A 21,262-nucleotide genomic window follows, 5' to 3' on the forward strand; every position below is an offset into this window, starting at 1 on the left:
AAGGTAATATGTTATAGGTAGTGTTTCATATCGGAGAATCGCCCATTGATCAAAGCTTATATGAAATGAATAAGTCGAGCACGGGCTACCTTTAGTTAAAAATCGAGAAAGCATGGATTTCAGCTTCATAAGTAGCTAATATAATAACTTTGACAAGTTTGTTAATTTGTTGTTTGTTTCTTATGCATGACTATCCCGTCATCAGTGAGTGTGTGTGTGTATATATATATATATAGACATTTATATATCACCCATTATGGTTTAATCTAGTCTTATAGTAGACGAAGCTACTTGTGTAACAACTGTTCAAACCTGCAGTAGCGTTAGACATACGGCTCGATAGAACACACACACACTCACGTTTATATAGAACATATACAAATAACCTTTTTCTCTATAGTAGTCTCATGAAGAAAGCCTGTGGTACAACTCCTTGGGGACTAAATCAATAAAACACCAAAACTCCAAATCAACAATACACTTCATTATTTACATTATCACAGAGTTTCGCTCAGTCAGTCTGGGCTAGGAAGGCATCAACCTTGCTGGAGTGCTTGCCCTCAGGGTCGTAGAGAGCTTCCAGATCCTTCCATTCCTTCGGCAGCTTGGTCTTGATGCCGTTGGACATCTTGCGCACCAGCACTCGCAGCTTCGGGGTGCACTTCTGGCAGCTGTTCTCCACGGCGTCAGGGATGAACTCTGTAAAGATACGTTTATTTGAATTACATAATCTATAACAATTTGCAAACTTTACCTACATAGGTTTGCGTGTTTGATAGGCAGGAGCTGGATTTGCCCTTTGTAGTATTTCCATGTTTTATTGTCAGGAATTTTGACAAATTTTCGTCTCTAAATTAGACTTAGGCTTGGCCGGCTTTTTTTATTTATCATGTTTAGCCGCAATATTTTCGAGTACATACAGTGACATATTGCAATGTTTGTTTTCAAACTTGTTAAATAGCATTTAGTTTGCAGTGCATTTGGCATAAACCAATGTTCATTTGTTTAGAGACTTGTTAACATTTGGAAAAAAAAATCGTTCATTTATGGAACTATCCCTATTTTGTCAATTGCAACCCCCAATACATATACAAAAAAAAATATAATATTGTTTTAAAGTAAACTCGCCTATCGTGACAAACTTATTTCCTAAATCTGCGACAGGTTCACAGGTAGAAAATACTTGAAGCATTGACGTCAATAACTTCATACAAAAAAACCTTTTGCCACAAAACAAAATAAACATACCAATGCCACCGGTGGCGGGAGAGCAATTACATTGGCAATTTTTTTCTCAAAACAACTATCTTCTTCTTAGCTTGTCGGTGACAAACTCGAGACACTCGATTGTTAGGCTTTGTCACCATGATATATGAAAAAGTTGATAAATAATTGATAGTATCTTTTAATTTCCGACTAAAATACTTCCAACAACATGTATCTTTGTAAGGTAAAATCTAATTTTTGAAATCAGTTATCGACAGTTACGATAAAACATGAAAGACGAATCACTCACTCTTAATGTTATTCCCCTCGGGTGTGCAGGGTCCCTTATTGAGGAAGCAGGAAGCGTATCCCTTCAGCAGGCGGTCGTTGGCCACCAGCTCGTCTACGTCCAGGTTGGTCTTGCTGTCGTCGTACAGGTCTTCAGGACGGGCCAGCGCCGCCGCCGCCACCACCGACAGGATCAGGAGGAACTTCATGGTTGGTGAGACTCTGTGGAGGATACATTTTGTTGGTCATCTTCATTGATTGCGTATGATAATTTTTGGTTAAATTTATTTGTATATATGCACTGTCTTATATTGAACAAAATAAGTTAAGTAAATAAGTGATGATTGTTTTGAATGCCAACGACTTCCGATGAGGACAGACGGCAATGTATTTTGGTGAGAGGCAGGGAAGTTGATATCAATGATAAACAATGCACAGTCGTTTAATGAATTTAAGCACATTCTGATTTTATAATTAACTTCACTTATAGTAAAAATGTTAAACAATTAATGATTACTGTATTTAAGGATTTAATAAATAATTTATATTAGCTTACAGTTAAAGATAGGTAGTTCAAATAGGAACCCGGATTTGTGACTGGTACTCATGATGTGTTCACGTTGGCTTTTATATGAACGTTCCCATAATCCTTGACGCACGACGATGCAGCCGCCTGTGAAGTCAGTATTGAGTTTTTTCGGAAGTCTTAATTATGTGTGAGTGACTCATAATTTTATTGTTGTAAAAAGTATGCATTGTTTTAGAGGTTAATTGATAAAAATATTCCCCGTGCATGAATGCTTTACCTATTCTGTGTGAGTATTGTCCGCCGCTTGGCGCGTCCCACATTACGTATGTGTTTGTCTAGTCGCTGTCTGTACTATCTACATTAAAAGATTTCCCCTTAAGGGTATGGTCTGGTCGCATCTACAATCGCAGATACAATCATGTAAAGCTTACTCCGAGAAAGCATCTCAATATTCTATCGGTCCTCCTCATCATGTTCCAAACTAGGTCCTGCGGGCAACGTCAACACTAAGTTTATCTAGCCACAATCCTATCCACATCGGCTACTTTAATTCAATTTCCTTTAATTAGCGATACTCCAACCACCAAGTGAATGTTATTAATGAAAGCGCTAATAATACACTCGCTAGCTATGAAAAAGTTCGAGTAACATAACAACTTTCTGGGTGGAACTTTTCATTGCTCGCGAGGGTCATTAACTAATTAGGTATATATCTACTCTTTATATTCATTGGGTACAAGATTAGGCAACACCCCTAGTAGTAATGCAATTGGGTCATCTATTGAAGAAAAAAAATTCAAAGTGGTCTTGCTTGATACTAAGTGCCCACATAAGTAAGTTGCTATTCTGTTAATTTATACCTATCCACATTTCTGATTGTGCAGTATTATTATTATTATTAATGTAAGGTATTAATATCTAAAGACCATTTTATGAACATGTATGCCATTTGTATGTAATCATTGGTAATCATAGGTAATCGACGATTGAGTATTTCTCATTAAATTGATGTTTTAGGTTCACAGTCTAGAACCATAAAGGGATTTTTTATAATTTAATAACTTACTTACTCTGTTAGAATCGTTTTGATACAAACATAGTTAATATATGTACAGATTTAAACTCAAAGAAAGCCCAGAATGTGAATGCGACCCCAACATCATTGAATCGGTCTGGCATATAATTCTCGACTGCCCCCGTTTCCTTGCTGCAAGACAAGATCTGGAGACATTGATAGACAGGAATTTGGTGGAGTCAGAATTAAAAGATATTCTGGCAGACACCAAGCATAGACCTCATTTTCTATCATATTCAGATCGTGTCTTCAGAGTAGCAGCCAGGAGAAACAGCACCATACCCCGCCCCGACCCGCAATCAATACCAGTATTTCAAGCCTCAGTCACAACCATCACAGCACCACCACAAGCAACTCCTAAAGAAACAGCAACACATCAGCTGTTGGATTGTGGAGAAAAAGGAGAAGCTAGACTAAGACTCCGAAGCGTGGCTCTGTTCATGGACGGAAGCAGTGAAAGACTCGGCATCAGCTTCTGTATCTCAGGGGCGCGAAAGAGCGTGGCCATATCACCCGGCCTAGCCTCTCTCCTAAATGGGAGCACATCGAAGGCTACCATGAAGCGTAAAGCCTACGACGCATTGCCAGTAACCCTAGTGGGAAATCAGCCCTGCCGACTAGTGCGATGGCGTAACAAGACCATCGCACTATTCGAGTGGGCCGACGACACCCCGTTCGTTCAGGCATGCTCATGGCTCAGTAAGCTTGGAGAGATAGCGCTAGACAGTAACGTCCCCAGGATAATAAGCGTAGACGCAATGGTGATCGAGTATAGGAAAGGCGAAATTGTTGACCAGCTGGGTTGCCTAAAAGCCTCAAAACATCATGAAATAGTGGTGTACGAGGACAGAGGCGAAGATCTAAGCTTTCTCAAAGGTCATATACTTGCGAGGGGCATTGACAACTGCCACCAACAAGCCGAATACTTGGTCACCGGATCTGAACGCCTACAGGAGAGGATGACCGCTGGGGCTGTCGCCGCTTCAGAACAACGGAACATGGAAAGGAGGATGCACAATTTAACATCGCAAGGGCGTGTCCAAGGGTTCCTCCAGGCTTTTAAAGCAGCTGCCTCAAGCCTTATAGGAAAACCACAGAGGACACCCGAGAGGCGCCAAATCTCCAGAGAACCTAAAACTGGAAAAAGGCTTGCCCAGAGAAAAATTACACGAGCGGATATGGGCCAGGTGGTCCCACCGAAGCTGAAAACAGCTACCACCTCAAACGACCATCTAGAGAATGCCGCCATCGAATTTATGGCAATTACAACCGCCACAAAGCAGGTAAATCTCTTGTCCTGCAAAACGATCATGCAGACCTACAGGCAAGAGAACGAAAGCCGGCTAAAAGTTTTACTCGAGGAGGCCGAAGCCTGCATATACGATAACAGTAGTTGCCAAGTCCTCAGAGGCAAAATGACTGGAGCGTATATGGCGGCTTATAGCGAGGAATGCGGATTCGTGCCCTGGGAACGCAACATCCCGAAACTCACTCTCCCACACAACAACCAAATGGTGGTCGTAGCTCAGTGTACCAGGATTATGCTAGAGGACAAAATCCTAGCAAAAGCGGAAACCATTAACGCTACCTGGAATAGCTGGACGATGCCCACCATCGCTTGGGTGAACGGGGTACCTGGATGTGGGAAGACAACCTGGGTGGTAAATAACTTCGATGTGAGCAAAGACACCATTATCACCACGACAACTGAGGCGGCCGTCGATATACGAAACAGGCTAGCGCATAGGATCGGGGACATGGTTAGAACTAGGGTACGTACGATGGCATCAGTCCTAGTAAACGGCTTTAGAGAACATGTCGGATGCCAACGCCTGATAATTGACGAGGCCCTGATGAACCATTTCGGGGCAATCGTAATTGCCGCCCGCCTGTCCCGTGCCAGTGATATTGCTCTAATCGGAGACATCAACCAGCTACCGTACATAGACAGAGAGAACCTATTCGAACTAAGGTACAATCGCCCAACACTGGTAGCAAACATCACCCAGGAGCTGTTGTGCTCATACAGAAACCCCATGGATGTTGCATACGCCCTAAGAGAAGTATACTCAGGCATATACGCAGCCACAGCGCGTATCCAATCCCTGCAGCTGAAAAGGTTTACAGACGCAGCAATTCCAAAATCCCAAACCAACACTCTATTCCTGACGCATACACAGGAAGAAAAAGAGACCCTGACCAGCCAAGGGTTTGGAGAAGGAACGGGATCACGCGTCTTAACCATACACGAAGCACAGGGATTGACGTACGAATCCGTCATTATCATAAAAACAAAAGACAAAATAAAGTTGCACGATAGCATACCTCACGCAGTAGTGGCGCTGTCGAGGCACACCTCCGCCTGCACCTACTATGCGGATGACACCGAGGACGCTATCGGCAACCTCGCTAAAACGGCAATAACAGCACCGAAGAAACGGATCCTCGAGTACAACCTAAAGATGGCAATAAAAAATCGGGACAAAGAGGTCGTTGCCCAGCAATCAAGGCTTTTGGCAACGCAAAATGGAGCGGAATAGGAGAATTTTGATTTTAATTTTATATTGACGGCCAAACAGTATTGCATGTTTTTTATAGTTTTGATATGTATAGTATATAGCATGTATTGTATAGTTTTGATATGTAGGTATTGTATAGTATATCATGAATTAATATTATCTGTATAAGAACTAACCAATAAAATTAAGATAGTTTTAAGAACACACAATCACACATTAACACCAGGCAAAACAACAGCGATGACAAAAGGAGTGTGTGGCCACTGACAGGCGTCTGTTAAGTTCTCTGAAGACACCTGACACTGGCCCTACCCTTCAAATGTTTGTTGCCATTATAATTGTAAGTGTGACTGTGTGAAACAAAGAAAAAAAAAAAAAAAAAAAAAAACAAGAAATGCACAACTGGGGGTTTTTAGTCGGTTAAAGGCCGACACTACCTGGGTCCCCTTCCCAGGTGTCTGTGTAGATTTTCCTCCAGGAGTGCAAAAAAAAAAAATATATTATTAATAATATATAGGTATATATATATATATAAAAGATAAAATATATATATTATAAGCTTCCACATTGAGTAGTGAGTAGTTAAAAGATGAAGATAAAAAAACAACCAAACTCTCACAATATATTCATCTCTCAAAAAGGCACGGACATAAAGTCTGTGGAGTGATAATAAAATCTTTAAAAAAAAAAAAAAAAAAAAAACATAGTTAATATGTATATAATAATAACCAGGCAGATTATTAAGTTAAAACTCTATTAAGGGCCGATTTTTCAATGCTCAGATAGACAGACAGATAGCGTTTATTCGACAGATAGCGAAATATTCAATTTTTCAATCGTCAGATAGAACTTATTCGTCCAATAACTCAGTTACCTGGAGAATAAATCTATCTGCTGCCTGGGCCGCCAGATAGTGCTTATTCGATTGATAATTTGACATTGTTTGACATTTGAGGTTATTAAGAAAGTGAGAATAATCATCATTTTCAATGTTTATTTTCGATGATATTGATGATTTGGCGATCGAAGAAGAGGCAGTAATGAACGAGTATATTAATCCAGTAGAAAGGAAAGTCAGAGTCGTAAAAACGAGGCCTGATCATTACGAGTACAGCATGTGGGATGCAAAAGAATTTCATCGCCGAAAGGCACCAGACTAGAAACATTATGTTGATTTATTTTCAATCATTAATAGGTAGGTAACCTATATATGCTATATATAAGTATCTAAGACATCCCTCCGACTTGGCGGGATGATCTTCAATGTCCAGTATTGGACTGCTATAGGCTGAGGAGAAAAGAGAGAAACCATCCAGTACTTGATAATAAAACATATATAGGTGTTATAATTATTTCTTTCAGTTTTTATTTGTTAATTATAAATTAAGGATATGTTGAATGGTAATGTTGGAGCAAATGCCTAACACCTTTTCTTCTACATCGATAAATGGAGGTGCATTTGAGGGCCCACCTCCAGTTTTGTACATCTCCTGCCTTTGCAGGGAAGACTTCTTCTTCATTGTTTTTTTGATGCCCTCGTACTTTAACTTAAGGGTTTTCCATGAGCGGACACTTGTGGTTATACCACTGGAGTTAAAAGAAAACTCAATTTTCTTCCATGCAGTCTCCTTATCTTTATTTGTTGCAGCATCGGTCTTTTTATTTTCTATGACATGTTTGAATTTATCTACCAAACTCACTACACAGTAACTTCAGCATTATTAAAATTCGCTAAACGCTCTCTTTTTTGTGTAACCATTGTGATACAAAAATAACAAATTTAAATACCAAAATCAAAACAACCAAACCAAACAGTCAGTGAGGCTTGTGGCTTGATTGCTCTTTGCTTGACAGTGATAGTTGACACTGACAATTGAAATAGTATTCTGTCCTGCTTTAGCACTATAGTGTCTGCATATACTTGTTTCATCTCTCCTGAGTTCAAATAGAAAAATCGGTAAGATAGTTATCTATGGAATAAATCACAATTGAAAAATGGTTTAGCAACTACCAGGCCGATAAACAGCCAAATAAAATTATTCGTTAGATAGTTATTTGACCTTTTATCCTGGCATTGAAAAATCGGCCCTAAATGAAGAAAACGAATCCTCTCCTCTCGAGGTTATTACAGAGTCAATTATAACTTTGTAATTGTCCCGAATGAAAATTATGTTCTAAGGCGTCTATGTGTACTGTAGAACACCTGCCCACATACGCAATAATAACAAAAAACTTACTAAAAATAACTTATTTGAAGTCCAAGTAGAAATAAAACTATGTAAATATTTATAGAGCAAAAAAAGTTGGAGGCAGATGACGTCGTAATGCTCGTGTCTATTTTTTTTTATAAGTTTTAAAGAATTAAGATCGACTTTTTTGGTAAAGTGGAGCTTCCACGTTTCGGCTACTCAGGTTTCATTTTGAGTCATCACAGTCATCATCACGACCCATCACGTCCCCACTGCTGGGGCACAGGTCTACTTCTAATGAAGGAAGGTTTTTAGTCCTAGTCCACCGCGCTGGCCTAGTGCGGGTTGGTGGACCCCAACACAAGCAAGCTTGTGCTGAATAATACCCAGCAACAAAATGACAGAACTTCCTTTTTCATACACCCCGTTGATGTCTTTTATATGGCCCATAATGGCCACAGGATATTCGAGCTTAGAGAAGAGGCAGAATTGATAAGATCTGTCTTTGAATACTTCACTGATTAACGTCCATAGCTACTTTACCTATAAGCTCAACCTAAAACTATGACAGTAAATAATGTTAAAGTTCTCGGAAAAAGAAATTTACTTTTGCGTCAATTATGTCCTGTATTGCCCTGTTTCGTTAAATGGGGATTTGGGAAGTCAATTATTGTGGTGGTAAAACAAACGTTGTTACGAGCTTAATCATCCTTTTCTGATTTCTATCTTTTGGTCACCGTGTAAAATTAACCTACTCTTACAAAGTATTAAAAAAACAATCATATTTCAAAACAATCAATAGAATTTATTCCAACAAAAATCACAGTACATGATGACGTCCAACGAATCAACCAATAAATAACCCTCCCAACATCTCTCTTTCTCTCTCTCTCTCTTCCAGCTCAGCTGCTCAGTCGCTGGCGGCGAGGAAGGCGTCGACCTTGCTCTTGTACTGGCCCTGGGGGTCGAAGGCCGCGGCCAGCTCCTGCCAGTCCGCGGGCAGCTTCTCCTTGATGGCCTGGCACATCTTGCGCACCATGCTGCGTTGGCGCGGCGAGCACTTTGAACACGCGTTCTGGACTGCGTCAGGGATGAACTCTGGAATCAAAGAAAATGATTGGTTAGTTCTGGAATGAAAGGACGTATTGATTGGTTAGTTGGTGGCTAAATCGTGAGAAGCAGAACTATGCTGTGAATTATTTATACGTAGGATTAATTGAATGTATTTTAGGCATAATTTAGATATTATTAAGAATTAGAGGCTTTGATCAGCGCCTCCGGCAGAATACTACAAATTGCCAGAAGAAATTTTTAATAAGTAGTTGGCGATTTGATCCACACCTCTTGCTTAGTATTTACAGGTATATCCCTTTTATTTAATTTTAAATGGATAATGAGTTCTACAAATCGAATTTGTTATATTAGTTTGTGATGGCTTATCTCCACATCGGTTTTACTATACTAGCTTTTGCCCCAACTCTATAACTGCACAAAGCACACTCACTCTTAATATTAACCCCCTCGGCGGTGCAGGGTCCCTTGCCGAGGAAGCAGGCGCAGTAGCCCTTCAGCAGTCGCTCGTTGGAGACCAGCTCGTCCACGTCCAGGTTGGTCTTGCTCTCGTCGTAGAGGTCATCGGCGAGCGCGGCCGCGGCGAGGAGGGAAAGGACTATGAATAGCTTCATGGTTGCGGGTTGGGGGCTGGAAGTGAAACGTGTTGCAATGAATTTTGATAATACAAATATGTGATAAAGAAAAAGCAGGGTTTTAGAGTTAAAAAGGATGGTGATGTGATTCAATGGTGCAAAACAATGGGGACCAATTAATTTTAGTTGATCTGATAAGCTAGAGGTTTTACAAATAAATTTAATCCAAAGCGCCAAGGGTTTCTGACTTCCAAAGCCATGATTCTGAAATTATAATACTGCTGAAACTACTTACTTGTAAAAGTTGATGTGTTTCAAATGGTGTTAGTAATGTAACTGATAATTAGTGGTTGGTTTCTTAGCTTTTTATATTATTTGTTCAGTAAGTAGATTCAGTAAATAATCCTTGAAATTCGTGCACAATGCGTGCGAAATTTTTAATAAAACAGGAAAGAAGTAAAATTTCAATATTGCATTTCGAGTTTACAATGTGTGAAATTCACAGTAAGCATTATTTTATTTTAAGTTTTGTTTCATATCTATTTATGAAATTTAATGTGTAAATTATCTACTACTGTAGGTACTGAAAAATTATTTCAATAAAACGAGTTATAGATACTTAGAAGAGATAGGTAATGAATTAATAGTAATTGCATATCATAATTATAATGATGCGCTGTTAAATGTCTTTAAGCCTTTTTCGTTTAGGAGTAATTTGGTTCTATGTAACTGGCACGTTTTTATTACCCGCGAGTGTATTAGTGTATAACCTTCATACTAATTTAATAAATTTCTATTTGACCTGTTCTTTCCAGCAGCATGCTAAATGTAATACTAGATTTAACTTGTGTGTAGATCTTAACGGTCTACAAATTTTATAGAAAACTCCACATTTTATCAAATAACCATAAACTTCACGCTACTTACTCAAACTGTGCCGTAGTATCATATCAATAATGGCAGGATTAATAACAGGGATTTGTTGCCTAAATAAACTTATATACCATAGGCAACTCAACTAGTCCCATATGTAGGACATGTAAGGAAGTGGATGAGATGAATGAACATATTATTATGTTAGCTTGTCCATCTACAACAGAGACGAGATTATCTATTCTTGGACAAACAGAGCGCCTACCTCAGCTATTGCAACACCCAGGCTTGCTGCTCCAGTTTACTCGGGAGCTAGGCTGGCTGAGCTGAAATTAAGGGGATATGTACAAAGATTCCACTCGAGAGAGCCACGTACAGGAACTTCGCACCTTATCAAAATATAATAGAATTATAGCAAACCCCAAAATTTGATCTATCATCCATGAAATCATACTTCCCTTCAACGAAGAAATCGTCATATTTCCCTCCCAGTAATTCCGGGTTGGTCGTCTTAGAGATGAGTTGGCAACGAAAAGTTTAGGGTTTTCTTGATGATGGTCAGCATGGTATGATTTTTTATGCTCATGCGATGACCTGAAACGCCTGATTTGTCCTTTACACGCTTTGTTTTGTTACCTTGCTATTTAGTAAATACAGACTATTGCATTTAATGCAATTTCAAGAGTCAAATAAATGTGAGGAATATAATTGTTGCCGTTACTGTCTAACACAGACTTTCAGACGCAACAGCATCCGAATCGCTCCCTAGGGAACTTTTATCGGACCACGAAAAAATCAGCCCTTAGTTAGGTAACGAACTAATGCTTAGTTTGGCGAGGACTATCATAAGTGTAGCAGTTGTTGGGCACCTCATGTGGTTATGTTTATTCAAACGAAGTCTCCCTTCGAAGACCCTTCTTGTTTGTGTAACGATGCATCTGCCAATTGGTACCTACTTACTACACTCAAGAGCAATGAAAAAGTTCTAGTTATACATTTATGGAACGGCAATGGCAGATGGAACTTTTTCATTACTCGTGAGTTTGTATAGGCATTCCTGTGTATTACCATGATAACTTAATTAATCTAACATTCCATATTCTTTCTTGGCAAGTTACTAAAACTGAGAAAAGCTTTTTTATTTAATAAATAGCAAAGTATACAAGGTCTATCTTTCAGTTGTATACTGAGATTCAGGCGTTTGTTAGCAATGCAGGTCAATGTCCATAACACTAAGTTAAATCGGCTAAAAATATTTTTATTTTATAATTAAATTTATCATAGATAGTTATGTAGTTCTATGCGATTCGTGCAGGTTCAATGGAATGGCTGTGTGTGAGATGTCCCCACATATTCTTTTTTTATTATTAATGCTAGGAAAGCAAATACAATATTTAGGTAGGTATTTTGAATGATAATGTGAATGTCAAACATAGCATTCCGGGAATCGATGAACAGTATTCAAATTGGTGAAAGGATTAGCCAGAATGTGAACAAGTCGGTTCTTCTTCATTAAATAGGCATAGAACCGTGGAACTTAGCATATCATGGAGTAGGTATATACCCTACAGTGGGTTGACATAGGCTGACGGATGAAGACAATTAATTAAATTTTGTGTTTGAAATAAACCCTTTTTGTTATAATCAATGCAAATATAACATCCTGCTTGGGATTTTTTGATAATTTACTTAATGATTTATTCATATCATCCTAATTAATGCAATAATTTTTGTTTTTTTTTGCATAAATAATAATATGGTAAATAAACTGATCTAAGAACTTATTTAGTGTAATTTTAGGTATGTATATGCTACATTTATAAACTACACCATTTAATTACGGATTATTCATATGATAAATTAAAATAATAAACACTAAAGTGTAGGTAGATTAGGTAAATCGAGAGTTTTATTGACAAAAAACAAAACACATATTTCACAGTAACAATTTAAAGGAAAATCCTTAAAAAACTAGCGTTCGATTTTCAAATCAACTCAAAACAAAAACAACTGTCGAAAAAAGTTTTTCATCCAAAGAGTATCTAATCAGACTGGGCGAGGAAGGTCTTCACATTCTCCTTGTATTTCCCCTCGGAGTCGTATGTCTTGGCGAGCTCCGACCACTCCGCTGGCAGCTTCTCCTTGAAGGCCGCGATCATCTTGCGCACCATCACCCGTTGTTTGGGGGTGCACTTCTTGCAAACGTTCTCTAGTGCCTCTGGAATGATCTCTGGAAAGTGTAAAATTAAGGTCAGTTGTTAATTTTTGCTGTGTTTAGGTTAGGTATCTTGCGGTAGAGGTCGGTGGTTGAGATTAAGAAGGTGCAGAGGCATTTCAGCCCTACGACCAATAAAGTACGTTATAAAAGACAACCAAAGAGGAGCAATCAATCTGATATGCACATTGCCTTTAAATGTTGGGAAAACAGAAAAAACCTCAAAGGGAATGAATAGGAAAAGGAAATGGTGATCAATTGTTGACAAACCACTGTTTGAATCTTTGCTTCTCAAGTAGTTAGTAGTTATTGAAAAGGGGTGGCCAACCAGTGAACCAGTGCCCATTCGCGACTGCGACCTAAAAGATCTATTAGTAAGTCGTTAATAACACCAGACATAAGTACTTACTCTTAATATTGTTCCCTTCGGGCGTGCAAGGTCCCTTCTCCAGGAAGCAGTGCGCGTATCCCTTCAGCAGGCGTTCGTTGGAGACCAGCTCATCGATGTCCAGGTTGGACTTGCTGTCGTCATAGAGGTCTCCAGGTCGCGCCACCGCCACCGCCGCCGCTGCTGCCAGGATCACGAGTACCTTCATGGTGAGGAGAGGCTGGGGCAGAGAAGATTTATTGTTAGAGACGTAAGGACAGCCTTGTTATATATGTTGAAGTGTCTTTGATTTTGAAAGATACTTAGGAAAAAAATGGAGTGATAAATACTGAAATACTTAAATAATAAGAGAAGTCATGTCTTAAAATTATAGTAGGTCTGTAAGTTTTCAAAATATAGGAGAAAAATCAAGTGTTACACTGATATACAAAAATAAGTTTCTTCAAGAAAAGTAGTTAGAATTTCACCTATTACATGTTACTGTTAAAGTTTTTAAGATCTAGTACTTACAGTTTTGAATATGTATTTCTCAACTGTTTTCAGTGTTAGTACTGATGATTTTCGTTAGTTGCAGTCATATTATATACCTAGCTCATAAATTTCATCCTTGGTAGAATTTGCTGGAGTTTAATATATTAAAAAATATTATTATAGTGCGCAAAAAGATAAGACGCATTGTTTAAATTACTCGGAAGCTCTTTTAAGTAAAAAAAAGAAATTCGCACATTGTGATGTATGTAGGTATACTTAAAGGGTATGGCAAAAAAATATTAAAACATTGTCGTTTCATCGGAGTGTTGATAAGGATTGATATACCGGGATATTGATAAAACCCATGAATCACCAGCTGTGACAATTATGTCGTACATTTCCTGATTGCTATGAAACCGTTACATCTAGATCGTCATTGTTATTTAGTTCAATTTAAGTCGCATTCGTAGAAAAGGGATCGACATAATATTATGATAAGCAAAAGAATCAAAGTTTTTAACTCAATAATTCTAATAGGGTTTTAAACCTCTAGGTTCTCTAGAGAAAACAAGAGATAAATTTATACGATAAAATATACTTACAATTTATCCTATAAATTTATCTCTTGTTTTATCCCATATAAACACTACCTCTGTATAGGTACTTACAGGATAAATCAATCCATAAAATATAGGAATGCGACCTAACTGTACCCATTAAGGTCATAATGCACAAAAGTTCCGTTCCAGAGAGTCAGATGCAGGAACTACCCCCGCTGAAAATACAAAAGAAAGTTGACGTAGTTAGTACTCTTTTTTTTGCTTAGGTTATATAATATATTTAGTATTTATTTACTTAGTACCAACTTATATTAAGGTTCTTACTTCATGCTTGAAACATCAGATATTTTGTTTTTTTGTTTTAATCGCGTAATATTCCATTAAAAAGAATAAACACATAAAGTAAAATATACTTAGCCATAAAATGTAATCTAGACATTTTATGATTACACTAATTCTATCTTGATATTTTGTGCCTACATCAGGCTCACTCGAACGGAACTTACCAAGTAAGGAAGTATTACCAGCTAAAAGATGTGTGGTCTTGTTGAGCCTAACTCATGAAAGTCTGGGCCAATTAGAAACAAAAATCTGATGGCTTAATTCTGAAAGATATAAATAACGTCAGAATGGAATCCCTGGCGTATATCAGTATCAGCGACATATACAAAATGTTAGATAATGATGCTATAATCTGTCATTCCAATCCTTTAACTACGGTTACAAACCCTAGCCTAGGTCTGAACAAGGATGGAATACCTATACTTATTAAATTGTGAGTAAAAATTATATGAGGAAGTACCTAATGTAAGCAAATAGGATATCCTGAAACATATGAGTATAGCTATAAGTTTTTTTTCGTGTTTACAGCCGTACAGTGAAATTACTAATTAGATTTTAACGATACCTATTTCAGCCGCTAATTAGGAAAGACCCTCAAAATATTTATATGAAAAAAAAATTTAACAATGTATGATTCATTCCAAGGATTAGTCTCGACTAAAATAAAAATATAAAAAGCTAATGCGCCGAGTGTTTGATATCCAGTATTAACAGTCAATTCATTTGTTTAATATCTAAAACCGTAAGTTTTATATTATATTCGTATCTAAAGTTTTCTAAACGATACAACACTGCAAATTTCACTTTCTTTTAAGTACCTACCGAAAACGCCATCAGAATTCTTCTAAAGGAATCTAAAGTGTTATAAAATCTTTAATATAAAATACCAGAACTAACCCGATCCAAATAAATTCTAGTACACCAGCATATCCCTCTTATACCTGACCACAATGTTTATTTTCAGACCTCTCTCAACCATCAACCATGAAGTTCCTCCTGATCCTGTCAGTGGTGGCGGCGGCGGCGCTGGCGCGTCCCGAGGACCTGTATGACGACAGCAACATACAACTGGACGTGGATGAGCTGATCTCCAACGAGCGACTCATGAAGGCATACGCCGCTTGCTTCCTCAGCAAGGGACCTTGCACTACTGAGGGGAGCAAAGTTAAACGTGAGTTCAGATTTGTTAATCTTTGTGTTACATATTTAGAGCCTGGGATTATAATTATTAGCAATGTGCCATAGCGTCATGAGTAGAATAGTTTACTAATAGTGATTAGTTAATGTAAGAAACGGAATATGTATTAACATATTCCATTAAATACAAAAGATTCTCACATGAAAGATTACTTATCAGTCTCGTTAGATTTACATACTTCACCTAGAGTTATCTTGTTTGTTTTTTTGGCGCCTGGTGCACTTTTTTTGAGCAATGTTTCGTTGAAGCATAATAACTAGTCATCATGTATTGCATACTAGTACATGATAGCAACGCCTTACCGAAGTAAAATAACACACTCATTTCCACAGAACTGCTCCCGGAAGCTGTAGAGAACATCTGTGGCAAGTGCACGGCCAAGCAGCGCGGCATGGTGCGCAAGATGGTGGTGGCCATGAGGGAGAGGCTGCCCAGCGAGTGGGAGCAGCTGGTGGCCACCTACGACCCCGAGGGGAAGTACCAGCCCAAGTTCGAGGACTTCTTGGCGCTTAACGAATGAGAGAACTCTGCTGTTCTATGCAAGCCTGGTAGTTTGGGGAGTAAAGTGACTTTTGATTGTAAAATGTTTATTTTGTGATTGTTTAAGTCAAAATCTAAACACACGTTCTATAGAAATGTTTATCTTGTGATTGTTTAATAAATGAGATATTTTATTTTTATTTGATGTTTGTCTTCGCTGTTTCCAATCTCGTCAGGCTCTCAGATATGGTGAAGTATCAATATTAAATACCTTTTTTGTAAGAACAACATTACCTGTAAGTATATTCTAGTGTTTATATGTAAGTATTTTAACAAAATTAGTAGAGGACATCTGTGGCAAATGCACGGCCAAGCAGCGCGGCATGGTGCGCAAGATGGTGGTGGCCATGAGGGAGAGGCTGCCCACCGAGTGGAAGCAGCTGGTGGCCACCTACGACCCCGAGGGGAAGTACCAGCCCAAGTTCGAGGACTTCTTGGCTTTCAACGAATGAGATGACTTTGCGGTTCTCTGCGGCCCTGGTAGTTTGTCGTGTCAACTGACATTTTGATTGTAAATGTTTATTATACGAGTAAATGAGATATTTTATTTTTATTCCATATTTTGTCTTATAATCATTATGGTTAATCCACAGCTATGATCCACTGCGGTACCTATACTAATAGTGTGGCAGTAAGATGCATGTTTGCGCTCTTGGGTTTGAATTTCATCAGGCTCTTATTATTATAAATTCTTTATTGCACATAAAAAACATTGTACAAAGGCGAACTTAATGCTAGTAGCATTCTCTACCAGTTAACCTTTGGTGATGTCGAGAAAGTGGTTGGTAGTGCGATAGGCTGAGAGGAGAGAAGTTTATCTACTTAAATCGAGACACAGAGATATACTTACTTATACATAATAGCTATACAAATGATATACATACATATATAAATATATTCCTACATTATATTATAATATACCTAATACATACTAATAATACAAAATATAATAAACTATAGTATAATATCATCATCATCAAATAAAATATATTTAAAATCAATTTTATTGATCGTTCTGCACTTGGAGGTAGTGCTGACGAACTTTGGCCTTGAAGATGTCTATAGACTTTGTCTGCCTTATATGTAGTGGTAAACTATTCCACAAGCGAACCGCTGTCACAGTGAATGAATCCGAATACCCTGCCGCATTATGCTCTGGGGTACGAAAAAGAAGGTTTCGACTTGACCGTTGAGGACGGTCAGAGAAGTCGAAGAACGTGAAGCGTTCTGTTAAGTAGGATGGGGCACAAGGATTATAAACTACACTATGAATGAGAGATAAAATATGGGCATTCCTTCGGTGACGGATATTGAGCCACTTGAGTTTATTTCGAAATTCGGAGACGTGATCATACTTACGCAGGCCAAATATATAGCGAATGCATAAGTTGAGGAGACGCTCAAGTCTATCAAGTAGCTCTTCTGTGAGGTCAGGATAGCACACATCTGCATAATCAATAATAGGAAGCAACAGGGAGTTAACTAACGTAACTTTGGTCGAGTATGGCAGGAAATTCTGTAGGCGCTTAAGCCCATGCATGGATGCATGGATCTTGCGGCTGATTTCAGACACTTGTAGCTCCCATGACAAATTGCTCTTTATGTGGAGACCAAGATTTTTAACGCTAGCACAGTATGGTAAGCTAATCCCATCAAATATAACTGACTCTTATGTGTGTAGTACCTATTTATAATGTAAACTAGACTACTTATTAGTATTAATAATAATAATATCACACATCAAAGGCTTGGAAATAACTGGGAGATAGAAAAAAAAATATGTTTTTTTACAACTTTATACTACTTTAATAAGTATTAACTCATCATTTATTTAAACAGGTCTCTTTAAACACTTTACACATGCAAATAGTGTTTTGCAATAAATAATTACAGTAAATAGAGTTGCCTGGTAAGTAATAGCTGAAACAATTATAATCCTCACATCTTGCAAACAGATTTCTATTGGTTGTTCTATATTTATCTTTGTATCGTACAAACAAGGAAGCATATTAAACGTATACGTTACAAGCAGCAAGAGGAAACTCATTGTTGTTTGTGGCCTACTTGCGTTTCCTCCTCACAAAAGTAAATGAAGACATTAGATGATACACGGAGATACTCCCGCTATACGAACATGACGACGGGAGGTTTACTCTAGTTGTCAAAGAAACTAATGAACGTGAGTGAGCTGTGATGCAGGCGGTGCATTTATTACTAGCAGACTCTCGCAGCATTGCTCCGAATGCTTAGTTTTTCGTTATCTAGAGTTTTCTCTTATTAAGGGCTTGTTTCACAATGTCTGGTTAGGGGCTACTTGTTAAATAAAATACATGCTGTCACTGTCAAAAAATAGTAACAGAGAGGGACAGCATGTATCTTATCTCACAGGTAGCCACTAACCAGACATTGTGAAACAGGGACTTAGTATTTTATTATCTGTGGTGATGATGGCATGGCAATGCAAATCTCATCCAAAATGCAGTGTGCAAGGTACAGCAGATCAGCTATGCGATTCATTAAAAATCTTAGTTTGGTACTAACATTTTTAAACTCATCAATGAATGCAAATATCAAAACAATAAAGAATTTTTTTTAATAAAAAAATTGTTTTTTTATGTCATTTCGCGAACACCCTATACCGCATATTAGTATTTTTGAGAAAGCATTTTGTGGTTCGAGTGATGCACAATGACATAGGTACTAATTATTAACATTGATTCTAATCAAAATAGTAAACTTTAAACCCTTAATAAGTAGTAACGCCTTCATCCACTTATCATTTTTAGAAAAATATAGAGCAGGCATACAATCAGGAAAATCGTTAGCCGTATTTCTATTTTAAATACTTTGTTGAGAATTACCCTGTTTTGTAATGAAATAATTAGCTTGTTGTCTTCAGTATAAAAAGATACAACCATGAGAAAATCAATATTCAGTCCACTTGATCCTTCATCACGGTAAGAAGTGACCTATATTTTTATGTTGTGTATTAAAGTAAGACTCTAAAACGTGCAGCATTGCGATTCTGTAAAATCAGACATCTCACTTCGATCTTCATTCTCCCTTCACCTTTCACTGTGTATATGTCATCTCATACATTATTTGTCAAAATCTCGAAATTCGATGTGTCAATTTGAAAACTCACTCCGGATTCAGAATCGAGTTTTGACAATTAGCTTTATAGAATCGCAATGCTGTTCATCAAAAATAAATGGGGTTTGTCGTTTCTTCTGCTTTCTTTAGTACACACTTATCAGATTGCAACCATAATACATACAACTTTTATAAGTTTTTTGTGTTTTTATCTTCTTACACAATCTGCCTGTGAAACGTGGATTGCTGGATGTAACCTAAATCGCTATGGTCTATTCCTACAGTTTTGCTATGAGGAACATTAATAGAATAAGACCACCCCCGCGTTTACACTATTAATTAGTGCAAGTGACAAGTAGAATTAAATTGCTGTGTAACATACTGCAAATATTATAAAACAAATCCATCAATATATTGGACACTGAACGTCGTTTCTTATCCTGTGTAAACGCTACATAACATCGAACTTAATTTTGTAATAAATAATATAATGAATCTAAATGCCTTTTTAACATATTTTGCACTGCACCCAATCTCAATCTCTTAATCCAAAGTTTGTCTGGCACAGATCGCAATTAAGTTACAACTTGTTAATTTTATTATTCTTTTTTGGTGTTTAAATAAAGTATAATAATCTATGTATATTCGTCGCTACGTTGATCCCAAGAATAATAATCCATTCCACTAATCAACCCACAGACACAATGAAGCTGCTCCTCGTACCCCTTTCGCTCCTGGCTCTGTCCCAGGGTGCTCCGTACTCCGCCGAGCACGATGACTTCGACGTGGAGCCCGTGCTGCGGGACCCGGCGCTGCTGAAGAGCTTCTCCGACTGCTTCCTGGACAAAGGGCCGTGTGATGACATACAGAGCCATTTTAAGAGTGAGTACTTATTACTGTTTTTTTTGGTACTGCTGGTTATGTCTAAAGTGTGTTTTTAATCTCAGATACTAAATTGATACGATATGATTTTTCTGTGTTTATATTAAGAAATTTAGAGCTGTTAAATGTAATGAGTATTTGTATTGTGTAAATTGTGGTGCTTTTCTGGACGCTTCCGTGCTTCGGACGGCACGTTAAGCCGTGGGTCCCGGTTGCTGCTTCGGCAGCAGTCGTTAAGCCTAGTCAGAGGCCTTCGGGCGGCTTGAAAACATCTGACAGTCGGGTTGCCCACTTACCGGACAACTCTCTCAGGACAAGCTTGCTTGTGTTGGGGTCCACCCACCCGCACTTGGCCAGCGTGGTGGACTAGGCCTAAACCCTTCCTTCATTGGAAGGAGACCCGTGCACCAGCAGTGGGGACGTAATGGGTCGTGATGAATTGTGTAAATGCTTGCTGCTACAGCAATTTTAGTTGAGATATGCGGTATACCATAAAGGGGAGAGGTTGTATGAGGAAGCTTCGAGAGTTATATTTTAAAGGTGTTCGTAAAATAGTTTTGTAAGCATTCGAAGTCGAGCTAGCTTCAGTGATCTTAACTGATCATTGAAGTTAAGCAACACATGGCACGGTCGGTTACCCTTGGAATAGGTGGCAAAATTTTCAGATGATTTTAACTGTTATCAGTATTTATAAAAAATTATAAATGAACCTAAACCTAACATCACCATTATCACCACCAGAAAACATCCCCGACGCCGTGGAAACAGCCTGCTCATCGTGCACGGACAAGCAGAAGCACCTGATGAGGAGAGTCCTGGAGGTGCTGACCGTGCAGTACCCTGACGTGGCCGAGCAGTTCACCACCAAGTACGACCCGGAGAAGAAGTACATCCCCGCCCTGCTCGCCGCCGTCGACAAGGCCTAATGAATAAATGGTAGACCCAGTTTCACCACACTCTGTTAGATCATAATAAAGGATTAGTCGTTGACTTTTGACACATCTGTCAAGAATTTAAAATGGAGATGATGTATATTTGATGATATTACAATTTAATAGGGGTGTTAATGATCTAAAAGACTATGGTGAAACTAGGTTTTTGGATGACGTGGTTGAGATGTTAGTTGGCCAGTTGATTCTAAACTTTATTTAATTTGAGTTTGTACTATCGATCAAAATTAGGAATAAATGTTTTAAACCGATATTATGGTATTTTATTGAATAGAAATTTGAACTTTCATTTTCGATG

General features: G+C 38.2%; 4 protein-coding genes across 4 annotated transcripts; 1 reads left to right on the forward strand and 3 right to left on the reverse strand.

Moving 5' to 3' along the window:
- Positions 1–463: 463 nt before the first annotated feature.
- On the reverse strand, positions 464–2,188 carry LOC105392898 (allergen Tha p 1). Its single transcript, XM_011564586.3, has 3 exons — positions 2,051–2,188; positions 1,517–1,716; positions 464–699 (listed from the first exon to the last, which is right to left on the reverse strand). Exons 2-3 carry the CDS (start codon positions 1,701–1,703, stop codon positions 512–514), a joined length of 375 nt encoding a protein of 124 aa, XP_011562888.3. The 5' UTR covers positions 1,704–1,716; positions 2,051–2,188; the 3' UTR covers positions 464–511.
- A 6,435-nt stretch (positions 2,189–8,623) lies between these two features.
- Positions 8,624–9,938, reverse strand: LOC105398093 (allergen Tha p 1). The gene is made up of 3 exons (XM_011570144.3): positions 9,748–9,938; positions 9,311–9,507; positions 8,624–8,904 (listed from the first exon to the last, which is right to left on the reverse strand). The coding sequence occupies exons 2-3, from the start codon at positions 9,489–9,491 to the stop codon at positions 8,717–8,719; spliced, it is 369 nt and encodes a 122-aa protein (XP_011568446.3). The 5' UTR covers positions 9,492–9,507; positions 9,748–9,938; the 3' UTR covers positions 8,624–8,716.
- A 2,268-nt stretch (positions 9,939–12,206) lies between these two features.
- Positions 12,207–13,527, reverse strand: LOC105398163 (allergen Tha p 1). The gene is made up of 3 exons (XM_038106125.2): positions 13,439–13,527; positions 12,950–13,148; positions 12,207–12,555 (listed from the first exon to the last, which is right to left on the reverse strand). The coding sequence occupies exons 2-3, from the start codon at positions 13,134–13,136 to the stop codon at positions 12,368–12,370; spliced, it is 375 nt and encodes a 124-aa protein (XP_037962053.2). The 5' UTR covers positions 13,137–13,148; positions 13,439–13,527; the 3' UTR covers positions 12,207–12,367.
- A 1,743-nt stretch (positions 13,528–15,270) lies between these two features.
- On the forward strand, positions 15,271–21,217 carry LOC105393161. The gene is made up of 5 exons (XM_048627929.1): positions 15,271–15,472; positions 15,832–16,007; positions 16,291–16,460; positions 19,800–20,014; positions 20,756–21,217. Exons 1-5 carry the CDS (start codon positions 15,286–15,288, stop codon positions 20,938–20,940), a joined length of 933 nt encoding a protein of 310 aa, XP_048483886.1. The 5' UTR covers positions 15,271–15,285; the 3' UTR covers positions 20,941–21,217.
- Positions 21,218–21,262: the final 45 nt, after the last annotated feature.

The sequence above is a fragment of the Plutella xylostella genome, chromosome 19 (genome assembly GCF_932276165.1).
Source record: "Plutella xylostella chromosome 19, ilPluXylo3.1, whole genome shotgun sequence".
Taxonomy (NCBI): domain Eukaryota; kingdom Metazoa; phylum Arthropoda; class Insecta; order Lepidoptera; family Plutellidae; genus Plutella; species Plutella xylostella.

Bases quoted from the DNA above. Each gene is read 5' to 3' on its own strand.
- LOC105392898 (XM_011564586.3), bottom strand. From the start codon at position 1,703: ATGAAGTTCCTCCTGATCCTGTCGGTGGTGGCGGCGGCGGCGCTGGCC. The intron at 700-1,516 runs GTGAGTGATTCG...GTATCTTTACAG, and splicing joins CGAGGGGAATAACATTAAGA to AGTTCATCCCTGACGCCGTG.
- LOC105398093 (XM_011570144.3), bottom strand. From the start codon at position 9,491: ATGAAGCTATTCATAGTCCTTTCCCTCCTCGCCGCGGCCGCGCTCGCC. The intron at 8,905-9,310 runs GTGAGTGTGCTT...CTTTGATTCCAG, and splicing joins CGAGGGGGTTAATATTAAGA to AGTTCATCCCTGACGCAGTC.
- LOC105398163 (XM_038106125.2), bottom strand. From the start codon at position 13,136: ATGAAGGTACTCGTGATCCTGGCAGCAGCGGCGGCGGTGGCGGTGGCG. The intron at 12,556-12,949 runs GTAAGTACTTAT...TACACTTTCCAG, and splicing joins CGAAGGGAACAATATTAAGA to AGATCATTCCAGAGGCACTA.
- LOC105393161 (XM_048627929.1), top strand. From the start codon at position 15,286: ATGAAGTTCCTCCTGATCCTGTCAGTGGTGGCGGCGGCGGCGCTGGCG. The intron at 16,461-19,799 runs GTTCGAGGACTT...GTTGATCCCAAG, and splicing joins GAGGGGAAGTACCAGCCCAA to AATAATAATCCATTCCACTA. The intron at 20,015-20,755 runs GTGAGTACTTAT...TATCACCACCAG, and splicing joins CATACAGAGCCATTTTAAGA to AAAACATCCCCGACGCCGTG.